At 39.7% G+C, this 16734-nt stretch overlaps 1 protein-coding gene across 1 annotated transcript in view; it reads right to left on the bottom strand.

Moving 5' to 3' along the window:
- USH2A (Usher syndrome 2A (autosomal recessive, mild)) overlaps positions 1 to 16734 on the bottom strand; it is a 1370557-nt gene that overhangs the window by 36573 nt on the left and 1317250 nt on the right. Inside the window, 5 exon segments of the mRNA XM_006834191.1 lie at positions 1484 to 1562; positions 1564 to 1690; positions 3729 to 3942; positions 6714 to 6808; positions 6810 to 6952. Coding sequence (XP_006834254.1) covers positions 1484 to 1562; positions 1564 to 1690; positions 3729 to 3942; positions 6714 to 6808; positions 6810 to 6952 — 658 coding nt within the window.

Below are 16734 nucleotides of genomic sequence, written 5' to 3'. Positions count from 1 at the left end.
CATCTCAATGTCAAGAAAACAAAAATCCTCACCACTGGACCAATCAACAACATTCTTATCAGTGGAGAAAAGATTGAAGTTGTCAAGGACTTCATTCTTCTTAGATCAATGATCAACACTCATGGAATCAGCAGTCAAGAAATCAAATGATGTATTGCATTAGGCAAATCTGCTGCACAAGACGTCTTTAAAGTGTTGAAGAACAAAGATGTCAGCTCGAAGACTAAGGTGCACCTGACCGAAGCCATGGTATTTTCAATAACCTCATAGGCATGAGAAAGCTAGACAGTGAATAAGAAAGACCGTAGAAGAATTGACACTTTTGAGTTATGGTGTTGAAAGAGAATATTGAAAGTGCCATGGGCTGCTAAAAGAACAAACAGATTAGTGTTGGAAGATGTACAGCCCGAGTGTTCCTTGGAGGCCAGGATGGCCAAGCTTCATTTCATACATACTTCCCAACCTATTGTCAGGTGGGACTAGTCTCTGGGGAAGGATATTATGTTTGGTAAGGTGGAGGGTCAGAGAAAAAGAGGAAGACTCCCAGCGAGATGGATTGGCAAAGTGGCAGAATCAGTGGGGTCAAGCATGGCAACAATAGTGGGGTTGGCCCAGGACCGGGCAGTGTTTCGTTCTGTTGTGCATAGACTTAGTATTAGTCGGTACGAACTCGATGGGACCTAACAACAATAACAATGGAGTCAATCCTGACAGGTGACCCTGTGTGTGTAGAGTAGAGCTGCGTGCCACAGTTTTCAATGGTTCATTTTTTGGAAGTAGATTACCAGTCTTTTAAGTCTCATCTGGGTGGACTTTAACCTCCAATCTTTTGGTTAGCAGTCAAGCACATTAATTATTAGCACCACCTAGGGACCATTTACTATTTATTGTCCTCTATATGGATTTTAAGGAGCTCTGGTAGTGTAGTGGTTACAAATCGGGCTGCAAACCGCCAGGTCAGCAGTTTGAAACTACCAGCTGTTTCTGCTCCTGTAAAGATTTACAGCCTTGGAAACCCTGTACAGGGTCGCAATGAGTTGAAACTGATTCCACGACACACAGCAACAACAACAACAACAACATATGGATTTTAGAGTCCTGCTGTGGCGCTGTGGGATAATCCACTGGACCACAGGTTAGTTTGAACGGCAAGATCGGTAGTTCAAATTCACCTGCTGCTTCTCGGAAACCCTGTATCAGGGTTACTGTGCATTGGAACCAATTCCATGGCAGTTAACAACAACAACATTGGTTCTAACCCCCCACTGCTCATGAAAGATCTTCATTAAAATTCACTCTTGACCTTCATGTTGATAAATCTAACAGATGTTTTTGTTTAGTAGTCAACTTCATTGATGTCTGGGTTGCATTCAATATAACTGAACACTCACTCAGTCCTTTGAAAATGGTAGTTTCCCCTATGTTTTGGGTCTAGCCTCTCCGATTGACCCTCAGGCTTATGATCACAGTCACTTCTACTCACGTTCTCTATGGGTGGTGAAGTGGATCCATTTGGAAGCCAAGCGGCCTACCTCGTTGTGCACCACCCTCAGCCTGTAGTCTTGTGTAAGGCTGGAGACCCCCAAGGCTGGCTTGCTGCCCCAGCCCCTTGTACTTTGTCTCTGTTTGGCTGGGAGTACAGGGCAGGGCTGCGTTGGGAGGGCACACCACATAGAATTGGAGTTCACATCTAGAATGAGAACAAGCATGTAAAGAGAAGACAGTGGAATCAGTTAAACTTTCTCTTGTAAAACTGGTTATAGTTTGTGTTTGTGTTTTCACTGAATGAGAAGTTCTCAGACAATTCCATTTGTGAGAAACTGCTGTCAATGCTGTTGGAAATGAGCAACAGATATTACCAGCAAAAGGCTAGGAGAAGCCACCCTGTGTTCACATGTGGCTGTCCATTCAGTCACTAGCAATTCTTGTTGGTAGAGATATATTTTTCTTTTAAGAGGAAAGTAATATAATTGTTCTCTTGTGTTTGGTAGTGGTGGCTGTGTGCTATGGAGTCAGTTCTGACTCATAGCAACCCTGTACAGGGTTTCTGAGGCTGTAAATCTTTACAGGAGCAGAAAGCCTCATCTTTCTCCTGCTGAACAGCTGGTAGTTTCGAACTGCTGACCTTGTGGTTCACAGCCCAATTTGTAACCACTATGCTATGGGTCGGAACCGACTCAAGGCACTTAACAACAACAACATGCTTCCTTTAGAATAAAGAAATTATGTCTTTGCCCTTTAATGAAGACATTTTAAATTATTTCAAGGAAATTCTGACTTAAACAAACAAAAAACAAAGCCAATAGCCAAGTTGATTCTGCCTCATGGCAACCTATGTGTTTTAAAGTAGAACTGTACTCCATAGGGTTTCCACGGTTATGAAATTTCAGGAACAGATCACCACAGCTTTGTCTTCTGATATGCCTATGGGTGGACTCAAACCACTGGCCTTTCATTTATAGCCTACAAATGAACCAATTGCACCACTCAAGGAAATCTGACTTAACAAAAAAATTTCCTAGTTTTCAGCTAAAGCCTGAATGGAATCCAGGGAATCATAAGGAGGAGAAATATTCTTTCAAACAATACAAACACTTTCTATCTCTTACTTAAAGATGAATTTTGTTAACTGCTCTTCAAGGGACCACATTAGAAGGTCCTGGATAGAGTGTGAGAAAATGTGGAACAAAACTCAATATTATAAAAAGACTGGGTTTACTGGTCAGAAACACACTGGAGAAACCTGAGACTATGACCCTTGGCCATCCTTCAGATCTGGAACAGAATTTACCCTTCTGGCCCAATTTTCCACCAAGTTATAAGTAGGTAGGTATATAGTGGTGGTGGTGGTTATGTGCCGTAGAGTCGGTTTCGACTCATAGCCGCCCTGTAAAGGGTTTCTGAGGCTGAAAATCTTTACGGGAGCAGAAAGCCTCATCTTTCTTCCATGGAACAGCTGGTAGTTTCAAACTGCTGACCTTGAAGTTAGCAGCCCTACTCATAACTACTATGCTACCAGAGTTCCTTAGGTAGATATATATTGTTGTTGTTGTTGTTGTTGTGTGCCGTGGAGTCAGTTCTGACTCATAGCGACCCTGTACAGGGTTTCCGAGCCTGTAAGTCTTTACAGGAGCAGAAGCCTCCTCTTTCTCCTGTGGAAAAGCTGGTAGTTTCGAACTGCTGACCCTAAGGTTCACAGCCCATTTCATAACCACTACGCTACCAGAGCTCAGATAGGTAGATAAATGGGAGGCATCAAAACACTAGTATGGAATGCTCACCATGGAATGGTCCATCACTCAAGATCAAAAAGGTAACATTTACCTAATAACAAATTTGAGAAGAGTTGAGGGAAGGTGGCTGGAATGGAAATAAGAACCACAGGGAGGAAGGGGATACCTGTTGTTTCATGGAGGGGATTGCAATCATTGAGATGAAACAAAGCATATGATTTGGTGAATGTAAAATTGATGATTTGTTCTGTTAACCTTCTCAATTCTTAAATAAACAGATTTAAAAAGAGATGATTTTGCCATTCACCTAGTTTTCATTAATTGAATTTAAGATTTAAACACTTTATAGGTAACATTACCACCAAATGAATTACTTGTTCATTTTACTGTATGCATCTGCTCCATAAACAAGTCCTATTTGTGTAGTGTTGTGTAACTATATGTCTGTATGCATGTGCTGTTTTGGTTTCTTTGTCTTTCTGGCTGACCCACTACCTTTGAATGACACCATCTGGGGACATACGGTCACTCCACTGAAAGGAAGCCGTTCTCGATGCCAGTGTCTGGATTTGTGGAGAGGACAGTCTTGCGGGTGGAGCAGGGTGAGTCCTCAGTTCAGCTGGTGGACCTTTGCTGCAACAGTTGAAGCAAGTACAGGCCTCTACCCCAATGGAGTATGGCGTGAGGGGCTGTAGTTGTTCAGGGTCTGCTGGGTGAATGGGCCTTCGGACAGTTGTACGAGAAGAAAGAAGACCAGATGAGGCACAGAATCAAACAAAATGAGTAACTATTTATCAAGTAAACCACCTACTATGAGTAGAGTGCCACGCTAGGTACTCTGAGAGATGCAACACTGCATTTAGCATAATGTATACCGTTAGGAATTATCAATCCTGTTAGAAAGACAGTAAACACATGTTACCTTGGGTGATTGGAAGGTAAGATACAAGAGGGATGCTGGCAGAGGAAGGATGAAGGTAGCAGAGGACACAGGGAGGAATGCAATAGTTAAAGTCAACAGAGGCAAAGAGCGTTAACTAATGGCACATGGAGGGGATTGCAATCATTGTAATGAAGCAAAATATTTGGTTTGTTGAACGTGGGACTTACGTTCTGTAAGCCTTCACTCAATTCACAATATAAAGATAAAAAAAAATAAAGTAAAAGCTAAATAGAAGTTAAAATTAACAGGAAAGTAGTCACAAGGCACAATATAAGCACTTGTCTGTTAACATAAAAATATAGTAGAAAATGGCATGATACTTACAGTAATGACCAAATTTGATGACTCTCAGAATGTTGCCTTCTTTTAAAAAGTTTATAATTGAATTCTAGTCAATAGTTACCAAGATCCATAGCCTGCCACTGGTTACCTGTGTGTAATATCTGGGTCAAAATTATCCCTTCGGTTCCATGTTAGAATTAGGTACAGATACTTAAGAGCTTGAAATTCCATCTATTCCTCTGAAGGTCTTGCTTATACTAAATGTTATAGCCTTCTTTCAACCATCTTCTTTTTTTGACCTCATTGTGGTTTTAGTAAGTACTCTCTAGAACAAAAGCATTCAGAAATTAGAAATGAACTTTCACACTGACAGAAGTGATATATAATTAAGAAGAGCTCTGCAGAATAAGCATTGGTCTGTGAACCCCAAGGTTGGCGTTTTACGTCCACCAGCTGCTCTTCCAATGAAAGGTGAGACTTTTCTACTCCTGAAAAGATAAACAGTCTCAGAAACCCTATACAGTCTTGGAACCGACTCAAAGACACTTAACAACAACAATAACATCTGTTGATTTAGTGTGATGCTGTAGGATAAGCACTGGACTGGTAATCACAAGGTCCCCAGTTTGAACCTATCAACTGCTCTTGTAACCCTATACAACCCTATACAATGAGTTGGAACTGAATCAATGGCACACAACTACAACACATCTATTGTGAGTGTGTGTGTATATGTTATTGTTGTTTAGTGCAGTCAAGTCGGTCCCCACCCATAGCGATCCAGTGTAGGGTTTCCAAGCAGCGGCTGGTGAGTTTGAAGTACTGATCGTGTGATTCAAACAGACTTTGCAGTCCAGCACATTAACCCACAGCTCCACACCAGGCGTCCTCCATATAATATATAAACATATATTAGTTTATTAATATTATCATTTTGTAAGCATAGATAATCAAGAGTTGATTATATTTACATCGTCTATATTTATTGAATACAAAGCCCTGTAAAATATATGCTAATATTCCTTTATCATTCAATATAAGTGAGTTACCTTTTGAAATTATAATTCAATATTTGGCACTCTGGTCTCAGAGGATTTCTCTGCACTTGCCCAAATGGTCCCCTGAATTAGTCTAAATAATTTGTAATTCCTGGATCTTCGCAATGTCTCTATAAGGTTTGTGTGAACATAGCATTCTAACCTCCACTTATTCATGAGAAAGGTGACAGGGACGAAGCTGTGCCACTGAGACAAGCCACTTCATCCCACTAAGTCGTCTCATTTCACGATGCAAGAACTGCTTCTAGCTGAGCCTTAGTATCCTTTGCAGCAAGTGGGTTGGTTAAAACACAAGGAGAGATGATTTCCCTGAAAAATTTGTTGTCTGTCCCTTCTGAGTCCCAAACATATTCATAAGCCAACAATGAAATTGGAGCTATGCCGAATGAGCTGTTATGCTGTTTCTTCCAAAGGACTAGAATTTTCAAGAATTTATCAAAGGAAACTATGGAAGTTTTCAATGTATTAGCAGAGAATTTTGCCTGCCAAAATGGGGATTCTGAGGATATCTGCTCTGTTCTTTTTCCATATAACATTTACACTACCACCAATGACCTAGTATAGACTCCTTATCATGTTCCACAATTATGCAAGTGCCTGATACACTGGTTGTTGTTAAGTGCTGTCGAGTTGCTTCCAACTCATAGCAACCCTGTATAGGGTTTCCGAAGCTTTAAGTCTTCAACGGAGCAGAAAACCTCATCTTTGTTCTGAGGAGCAGATGGTGGGCTTGAACCACGGACGGACCTTGTGGCTCACAGTTCAGTGCTTATCATGTGAACATATAAATTACATTTAAATTAAATTTGGGTGCGGTGCTGTGGGTTAATGGGCTTAGCTGCAGTCAGTTGGTTTGAATTGCAAGATGGGTGGTTCAAGCTCACCAGTAGCTTCTCGGAACCTCTATACAAGGTTGCTATGTTTCAGAACCTACTCGACAGCACTTAACAACACAATATTGATTTCTTATATTTGTGAAATATTTACATTTCCTGAGCTTTTAATACTACTTTTAGCATTTCTCTCCGTTTACATACTTCCTGTTTATAAGTTTTCCTAAGAGCACACTTTTTCTTCCCAGAGTCATTCTTGTGTTACTTAGTCCACCAGAGGGCATTTGAAAACAGAACAATATGATACATCAAAGAGAAGGAAACACAAGGGGACTGTGGTAATGATTTTTAAAAATGAAACAACTCTGGGTGTTTAGTTCAGAAAGTTTGCAGCTCATCACCGTCTCTGTTCCACTGGTATTGTTGGAGAACAGCCTACAGAGACTGACAATCCCGTTTCACAGGGGCGTTGATGTTGGCCACTGCTTGGGTAGATGAGACCTTGTGGAATTTGGGGGTTTGGAGACCTTCTGGGGGTGCAGGCCCAATTCTATACCATGTCCAATTACTGGGTGCTTTTCCTGCTGAATTTACTGCCCAGACCTTGAAAGAGAAATTAACATGATCCAAGTCAAAAGTAAGACACCCTTTCAGGATGAAAAAAAAAGAGAGTAAAAGACTGACAATAAAAAGCAAGTAAACACAACAGAAGGAGATGCACTTTGATCTTGTAGCTTTGTAAGAACAAAGAAGAGAAGGCTCTTCCTCTCTTTTTTTTTTTTTTTTTCCTTCTTCTTCTTGCCTTTGACCATATGAATACAAAGGAGTCAGTTGAGGAGCCCTGGTTTCAGAATTCAGCAGGCTGATAGAGCCTAATTAAAAACTGCTCATCTCTGGTGGGAAGTGGAGTGAACCTGTCAGCTTCTCCAAACTGGATGGAACTGCAGACTACGTAAAACTCAGCAATTATTAAGCACGGTCCAGACCAAATCTGCATGAAAATTAAATTTTCCTTTCATCAAGGAGGGAATAAACATATGGAAGGATATATAATCTTATTTATCAAGCACCATTTGTATAATTAAACACGAATATCCTAAAAGGTTATCTCAGGTCATCATTTGCATGAGTAAGTAATTTGTAGAATGTCAGGTACAATAGACAGAGTAGATGGATGTGTGAGTGTATAGGGTTAAATTAGACCCAATAATAGCCAACTACACAGTGATCCATCAGAATGATAGATCTAAATGGCAATACAAGAAGACTTTCTGAGTGTTTAGGAAGCCCTGGTGGTGCTGCAGGATAAGCACTAGACTACTAACCAAGGTCAGCTGTTCAAACCCACCAGTGGCTCTGAGGGAGAAGGATAAGGCTTTTGGCTCCTTGGAAACCCTATGTAGGGTGCCTCTGAATTGGAATGGACTCAGTGACAATGAGTTTGGCTTTTTTGGTTGGGTGGTATAGTGACTAAGTGCTTGGCTGCTAACAGAAAGGTGGCATTTGGAATCTAATAGCTGCTCTCAGGAGAAAGATGTGGCAGTGTGCTTTCAGACAGATTATAGCCTAGGAAACCCTTTGGGGCAGTTCTACTGTGTTATGGGGTCGCTGTAAGTCAGAATTAATATAATGGCAATTGGGTTGGGTCTGCCTGTTTAGGAGTGGGTACAAATCTAATTTCAGGATATTTTTCTCATTTAGCATCTTCTATAATATCTTTCTTTTTTAAATTTGCACTGAGCTTTTAAAGACAAGACTGAAAATCTTGTTGGATTCTTTAGTACCCATGTTCCAGATGTGCTGAGTGTTAAAAAGTCATGCAGAACATTCAAAATAAGTGATACTTAGGAGGGAAACTGTCAGAGAATGCTTTGCAGTGAGAGTTTAGTTTTGGCTTTGTTTGTTTTGCTTTTGCATTACTCATACCTTCAAGAGCAAAAACATAGGAGAGACTGTTCGTAGTTAGGCTAACACCTGTCAGTGTTTCCGACAGTTTTGGTGGATTCCTTTGTAAAAGTAAAATTTCTGATGCTGAACTACCCTCAGACTGTTGTCCAATGCAAATTACCAGCCCCTTACTAATAGACTAATAGGATCGGCAGAAGCCCCATCTTAAAGAGACAACAAACCTTCTTACATAGCAGAACCTGCTTTGTAAAAAGAGTTTAGATACATTTCTCAATCATTTGCATAACTCAAATCATTTGTATAAACTCTATGGATTACAAAACTCTGTTAACATATGTTAGCTTCCTTGGTCATCCAAAGGAGTCTTGGTCACTGCGGGATAAAGCAGTAGACTGCAAGTTCATTTTGAACCATGAGGTGGGCGTTTCTAACTCATCATTTGCTCCGTGGAAATCCTATACATGTACACTATAAGTTGGAACTGACTCAATAGCACTTACCAACAACAATAAGAGCTTTCTTGCACATCTTGACCCGGTCTTGTAAGGTACAGGGAGAATGTATTACTATTCCCCTTTTATACTACAGGAAATTGAGGCACCAAAAATTGCTCTATCTTTTCCAAACAGGTAGAAGTTCCAAGAGTGAACTAGAATTCTGTTTTCCAGGGCTTTCCCCCAACAAACTGTTCTTTGGTTCTATATGTCAACCATAAGCAGAAATGAAATACTCAGGATCATGAAAATTAAATAACTTGTCATAAGCAAATATCTGTATTTCTAGATTAGGTAATGTCTCTTATTTAGGAAGAATGGATAGACATGCTCAGTTTGTCTCAGGGGATGGAGAGGCTTATTTTAAGGATATAGCACTTAACAACAATAGTAAGTAGGAATTGAATAGTAGTGGATTCAGTTTTGGATTTTAGAGGACTAGGTAGATATCAAAAACCAAAATCAAACACACTACCATCAAGTCATGAAACCAACTCAATGACACTTAACAACAACAAAAATTGATGTCAAGTCGATTTTGACCATGATGTGCCAAGAGTAGACCTGCTATGTAGGTTATAATCTGTCTGAGGGGTACTGGTATGGCACTGTAGGATAAGCACTGGATTGTAAATTCGGTTTGAACTGCAAAGTCCGTGGTTGAAATTTGGCAGCTGCTCCTCAGAAACCCTATACAGGATCACTATGAGTCAGAAATGACTCAATGGCACTTCACAACAACAATAACAACCTTTCTGAGGAGTCCTGGTATGGCGCTGCAGGATAAGCACTAGACCACAAGGTGGGTTTGAAGCATAAAGTATGTGGTTGAAACTCACCAACCATTCCTCAGAAATCCTATATAGGGTGGCTATGGGTGGGAACCAGCTTGATGGCACTTAACAAAAACTTTTTGAAGCAGATGGCTAGAATTTTCTTCTGAGGCATCTCTGGTGGGGTTTGAACCACCAGGTTTTCAGTTAATAGCCAAGCCTGCCACTCAGGGACTCCATTTTTTTTTTTTTGAGGTATGAACACATTGACTTCATTCTATAAGCAATGGGGATTCCATGCAGGTTTTCAAAATAACACCGCCCCCCAACCTTTTAAAATGTGTGCATTATAGAAAACTGAAAAGTCAAAGAGCAAAAAGCAAAGAATACAAAAGACATCAAAAATTAATTTGATGATTTGATGACAAGTTTGACATCCTATGTGTGTATACACATAGCTGCTGGGGTCTCCATTTGAAAGATAGAATCAGAGAAGAGAAAATCGTCTTAGCAAATAGGTTTCATGAGAACCAGAATTGGGTCTCACTACAACTACAGTTCACCTTGAAAATAACTGAGGCCCATCTTACAACAAGGAGGGTAGGCACAGAAGCTTGTTGATGAAGAGGTCAGGTTTCAAGGTTGGTGAAGAAAGGACCCTGGCTCCTCACTCTATCACAGGCCATCCTCTTTAACTTTTCTTTACTTTTTGACTTGGATGGGAACATAAATACTATGAAAACATTTGAATGCTTTAAATCCTCATCATGGGAGCAATGAAAAAACATCATGATAAACTTAGAAAAAACTGAAGTTGTCAAAGACTTCCTTTTGCTCAGATCAACCATCAACATTCACGGAAGCAGCAGTCAAGAAGTCAAATGATGGATTGCATTAGGCAAATCTGCTGCATAAGACCCTTTTAAAGTGTTCAAGAGCAAAGAGGTCAGTTTGAGGACTAAAGTGAGCCTGATCCAACCCAGGGTATTTTCAATTGCCTCATGTGCATGTAAAGGTTGGACAATGAATAAAAAAGACTGTAGAAGAATTGCCATATTTGAGAAGAATATTAAAGGCGCCCATCTGCCAGAAGAACAAACAAATCTGTGTTGGAAGATGCACAGTCAGATGCTCCTGAGAAGCCAAAATGGCTTTTGATATCTTACATGTTTTCATGTTTACAACAGAAACCTTTAAGGAAAAAAGCACTCTAACTCAGTCAGTCCTAACTTATTTCCATTTTTGACATTCCTTTCATTGGGCTAACTCTTACAGCCATGTGGGGCAAGGGGTACATGCCTGCTCAGCCTACCCAAATAATTAATGTTGACGTGGAAATGTTATTCACTTTTATATTTTTATTATAAAAGATTAAATACATTCAGTCTGGATCCTAATGGTATAAGGTTACCTGAAGTCCTGGTGCGGCATTGTGGGTTAATGCGTCAGACTGTAAAGTCGTTTGAACTGCAAGGTTGGTGGTTCAAGCTCACTAGCTGCTCCTTGGAAACCTTATACAGGGTTGCTATGGGTCAAAATTGACTAGACAGCACTTACAGCAACAACAAATACACCAAAGAGGAAGCCTATCCTTAATCTTATCATTATGAACTCCTGGAGTTCATAAGCCTTACTTACTTTTATCCCCAAGACTGACCTTTCTCTTCTTTGCACAGCCCACACACTTGGTTTAGGTAACCAATGATAAAGTAAGAGAACCTTAAGATACAAACCAGACAGATTGGTTTCTAGCTAGGCAAGAGGTAAGTAGTAGGTAGATCAATAGATAGGGAGACCAACAGATGAAAATGAGATAGAGTCTAAGTAGATAACTTTAAGTGTGTTCACAAGATATTTCATTTCTTGATTTGTGTATTATCTCATTCAAAGTTAAAAATCAGAATACACTGCTCACAATTTCCTACTCAATATCTCAGCTTCTTCTTCCTCCTCCCTATAAGGATATACTTAAATCTAGGGATCATTGTTCTAGGTAGAAGTCATAAGCATAATGCGCCTTAGTTTGTTTTAGGGAACCGGACTGCCACATTCTGAGTGATATTTTGTATAAAAGACTTGTTTTGCTGATGGAGAAAGAGAGAAATAATCAATCACTGATGGATGGTCTTTACTTTTCTTCAGGTAGTTTTGGAGTAGCAAAGACACTGCCTTGCAATACAAGTTTTGTGAAATTCATAATGCTTCATTATTTCAGTCAGCTTTCTCTTTACTGTAACTGCTTTCATTTTCAGAGTAGCTCATGTAAATAGACTAACCCTGCTTTGCATAAGCATGTTGATTTATATGAATGCTATTTTGATCTCAAATTGATTGAAGATGAAAAAGAAAGACTAAGAGAAATAGTAATGTATTATGAAGGTCTCCTATCAAAGACAAGGAGCCCTGATACCATAGTGTGTTATGAGTTAGGCTGCTATCCACAAGGTCAGCAGTTTGAAACTACCAGCCACTTTGCGGGAAGACGAGGCTTTCTATTCTGCTCCTATAAAGATTTTCATCCTTGAAAACCCTACACCCATAGCGATATGAGTAGGAACTAACTCCATGGCACAAAACTACCACCGCCACCTATCAAAGACAAAAGACACTAGATCCTACGTACATTCTTAGGTTGGGATGGGCACTTTTGTAATTGTTCAGTTTTGTTGTTGTTTCTTAAAGAGAGTATATATAAAGAAACACAGCAAAACACTATCAAATTGGAGATCAAGAGTTTAAAAATACTATGGATTAAATCATATTTTCAACCAGTACTCCACCTAGGAAAAGCTCATGTAAAATTCAGCAAGGCATGAATGTTGTCCTATTTGTCAACACCAGTATTTGTTGTTGTTAGGTACTGTCAAGTCATTTCCAACCCATAATGATGCTATGCACAACAGGATGAAACACTGCTCAGTCCTGCACCGTCTTCACAACTGCTGCTACCCTTGCTTGAGCCCATTGCTACTGCCACTGTACCAATCCATTTCATTGGGGTCTTCCTCTTTTTCAAAAGTACTATGACCGCCCAAAAAACAAACAGATATGTCTTGGAAATATAGCCAAAATGCTCCTTAGAAGTGAAGATGGCGAGACTTCATGTCACATACTTTGGGTATATTATTAGGAAGGTCTAGTCTCTGGAGAAGGACATCATGCTTGAAAAAGTGGAGGATCAGTGAAAAAAAGGAAAAGCCCCCAACAAGATGGGCTGACATGTGGCTGCAACAATGGGCTCAAACATAACAATTATGACTATGGGTCAAGATTGGGCAGTGCTTTCTTCTATTGGCCTAGGGTTGTTATGATTTGGAACCTAATGGATGACACCTAACAAGAACAACAGTAACAGGTGGCACTTCAGACTAAATCTGAAACAGGCACAGTACATGTTTTCCTTTGAATATGCTACAATTCCAACACTTACCATAGACTTTATTAGAGTTCCCTAGTTCCAAACAAAGTCACAATTCCCTAACTTTAAATACCAGCAGTCTTGGAGTTGACGCCACCTCATGGTGACTACATGTGCCACAGTAGAATTGTCCTCACAGGATTTTCAGTGGCTGATTTTTCACAAGTAGATTACCAGGCCTTTTATCCAAGGATAAATCAAATCCTTGTGGATTTGAACCTCCAACCTTTTGGTTAGCAGCCTAGTGTGTTAGCCATTTGCACCACCGAGAGACTCCCCTTAACTTTATTTTGTTATTGTTAAGTGCCATCGAGTTTGTTCCAATTCACAGTGACCCTACGTAGGGTTCCAAGGAGCAGCCGGTGGGTTTGAACTGCCAACCTTGCAGTTAACAGTCCAGTGCTTATCCTACAGCGCCATAGTAGGACCGATGTTAATAGAACTCATTTTGTTCTTGGTCTCCACATCATGTGCATGTTCTTAAAACCCTGATACCTCTGAAATTTGCGGAGTCTATTTTTACCCTTACCGCCCAGATGAACATTATTCTAAATAATCCAAATTACTCTCAATTTAGCATTTGTCCTTTAATTTTATTCTAGGAGTGAGGCAAGGATTTGTGGGATAGAAGCATTTGTAACAATGTTTTTTGCAAAAGAGAAAGAAGGAGAGCTTCGTTCTGTAGAGGGTGAGAGAACAGGAGATGTATCAGAAATTCTCCCTGAGTGGTGGTCATTTCGGTGTTGATATTTATATAGTTATTCTTTAGCACAATTTCCACACTTAACCGGAAAGCAGTTTTCACTTTAGTGGTTTATCTCATTCAATGGTTCATAGCTTTCTGAAATAACAGTTCTTAGGACTAATATTTTGCAAGTGTAGTCTTAGTGCATAGAGAAATTCTTAACATAAATTTCAGGGTAGGATTTCTGGTGTGTGTGTTTTGTTTCCTCCTTCATCATGTTAGTGAAAAAAAAAAAACAGCACAAAAAAACTTTCCCTAAGTATAGAAATATTTTCTGATCCTTTGGGTTATGGAAATGCCACAAGTCTTGTTAGAACCAGTGGGATGTACTTAGTTTTACTTAACACACTATCAGTATCCAGTCAGCGCTTTTTGGTTTTATATTGCTCTCATTTTGCACCTAAGAATGGAAATAATAGGGATAAACTAATTCAGCCAATAATTTTCTACAGAAAGCCTCTATTCTGTTGGCTCCTAATATAAGTGCCACAGTGTCTGTCTTTGTCCTTGGAGCATTTGAGATTTTGCTCTTTTCCCAGGTTGCTTATTCTAAGAGTTATATATTATACTGTAACTGTTACCCCCAGAGGATTAAGAGATGATGGAATTTTTTAAGTTTTCTGCAACTTCTGTGAAAGTCCATAACATGCTTCCTTGTGGAATAATGAAAACTGTTTAACACCACCAACAAAAAAGCATTTCAATAATTTAGAGGACATATTCACATCAAACAGTGCTAAGCAGGCAACATCATTGTTTATAAAAACTAGAGAACATAATACATTTTGATAACAATTCACATCAGAAATAAACCAAAATCCAATATGAACAGTTACGTCTATAATTAATAATTCGAGTAAATAGGTTGCATGTTAACAGGCAAACAATTACATTATTTGTTTCCTAGGGGCATGTAATGAGATTGTTGCCGCATTCCCATGAGGGAGACAAATAGATATCAAAAAGGTCTTTCCAATACCTGTATTGGCTAAGGCCAACAGCTAATTCAATAGATTCAATCAAAATCACCTCTTCTCTCAATGCTCCTGATGTATGACTCTAGCTGTACTTAGTCATCGCTCACTGCAGTTTGCTCTCCAGTGCTCATAAATTATACCTCATAAATAAAAAGATACAATCAAGGAAATCATATCAATTCATCTTCAACCTTGGAGTATATTTTCCCATGGCACTCAGGCTAATGCCTTTTTAAAGGGGAACTTGTTGTGGGTTTTGAATAAGTTAGAATAACAATTTGCCAACATGGGCTGTGCTGGAATTGCAGTTAGAAAAACTCATGGCTAAAAAGAGAAAGCAATAAATCTGAAGGTACAGGATCACAGGATTATTTTATTTCATGAGGAGTAACACAGGTTCGGAGTACTGGTGTGGCGCTGTGGGTTAATGTGCCAGACTGTAAAGCCATTTGAACTGCAAGGTCAGCGGTTCAAACTCACTAGCTGTTCCTCGGAAACCCTATACAGGGTCACTATGGGTCGGAACTGACTTGATGGCACTTAACAACACCAAACCACAGATTCATCGCATAAAGGAGTAACGTGTTTCACCATCTCTCTTTCTGGTTTTCTTTTCTCATCAAATGGATTTGTTTCAGCACCTCTGTTTGCATGGCACTTTGGAGGATGTGTTATAGTTACATTTTTACATATAGGCATAGTCTCTGGAGTCCAGATTCCTTCCAACTAAAACACTTTGGATCAGGCAAGATGGGACATGCTTTTAATTGAATTCTAGGACCCAAGGGAAGAAGGGGACAGCACAATATTGTTTTCCTTACTGGAGGCATGTTTGAAACACAGAAACTTGCAGCTGCTAAAGGAATTCTACAGCATATGACCATTCCCCTCAGTAAAGCTGGGTGTCCTCCATCACTATCACCACTCTGCCTTACCCTTTGGAGTTATTCAATACGATGTTATTTTTGTGTGTTGTTGAATTGATTCTGACTCACAGAGTTGTGATATGAGTATTAAATTCATTTGTTTATTTAGTGCATCCAAAAAAATGATGATCCTGATACTATTATTATCAACAATTGACACAGGAGGAAACTGGGGCATAGAGAAGTTATTCATCTTAGCACATGGTAAGACCACTCTTTATATTTAGATAGATGTTGTTAAGTGCCATTGAGTCATTCCGACACACTGAAATTTTACCCTTTATTCATTTCTATCTAAGGTCTGGGAATATGTTTCCATTGTTTTAGGTCCTGCTCTGACCTTGTTGTACAGCCTTATGTGGACTGACTGCTTCTGAAGAGGACAGACCCAAATTCAGATGGTTGGCATTTGACACATCATGATGCAAACAATATTTTTTATTATACAGAGGCAAATACTACGACCATTACATTCTATACTATTCAAACTATGTGTAAATGTAATGAAATTCTATTATGTTAATTTTTAAACTACACCCTATGCTAATCCTGATCATTAACATAACAAGGACAACTAATTTTCAAATTGTATTTTAACAACAAGCATGTTGTTATTATTGTTAGGTGCCATCCAATGGAGTCCTGGTGTGGCTCTGTGGGATAAGCACTGGACCTCAAGGTCAGCTTGAACCACAAGGTCAGAAGTTCAAACTCACCAGCCTCTCCTTGAAAACCCTACACAGGGTTGCTATGAGTCAAAAGCGACTTGACAACACTTAACAACAACAACAACAAACATCCAATGGGTTTTGACTCATAGTGACCCTATAGAACATTACTTTTACATTTATCCTATCCTATATCATTTCAATGCCATGGTTACCATCCCATCCATGCATCATCAATGAACCAAAGGGTATAGCCTACAAGCCTGTCCCCTGGTTGTCAGCACACAGCCCCTCTCCCTCTCTGGGTCTAAAGTCCCCAGCTGCTCCATCTCTCCACATCATCATCATCTCTGCCTCCATCTCTGGCGTCACTGCTTTTCTGGTTAGGGTCCCACTTTCTGCTCTTCTCCCTTGATGGTCCCAGGGACGTCCACTCCTAGACTGCAAAATTAATCACTCCCCTCCTTGCTACAAAA

Source organism: Chrysochloris asiatica, unplaced genomic scaffold, assembly GCF_000296735.1.
Source record: "Chrysochloris asiatica unplaced genomic scaffold, ChrAsi1.0 scaffold00009, whole genome shotgun sequence".
Classification (NCBI taxonomy): domain Eukaryota; kingdom Metazoa; phylum Chordata; class Mammalia; order Afrosoricida; family Chrysochloridae; genus Chrysochloris; species Chrysochloris asiatica.
The sequence above is the reverse complement of the archived record's forward strand: the minus strand, read 5'-3'. Positions and strand labels throughout refer to the sequence as shown.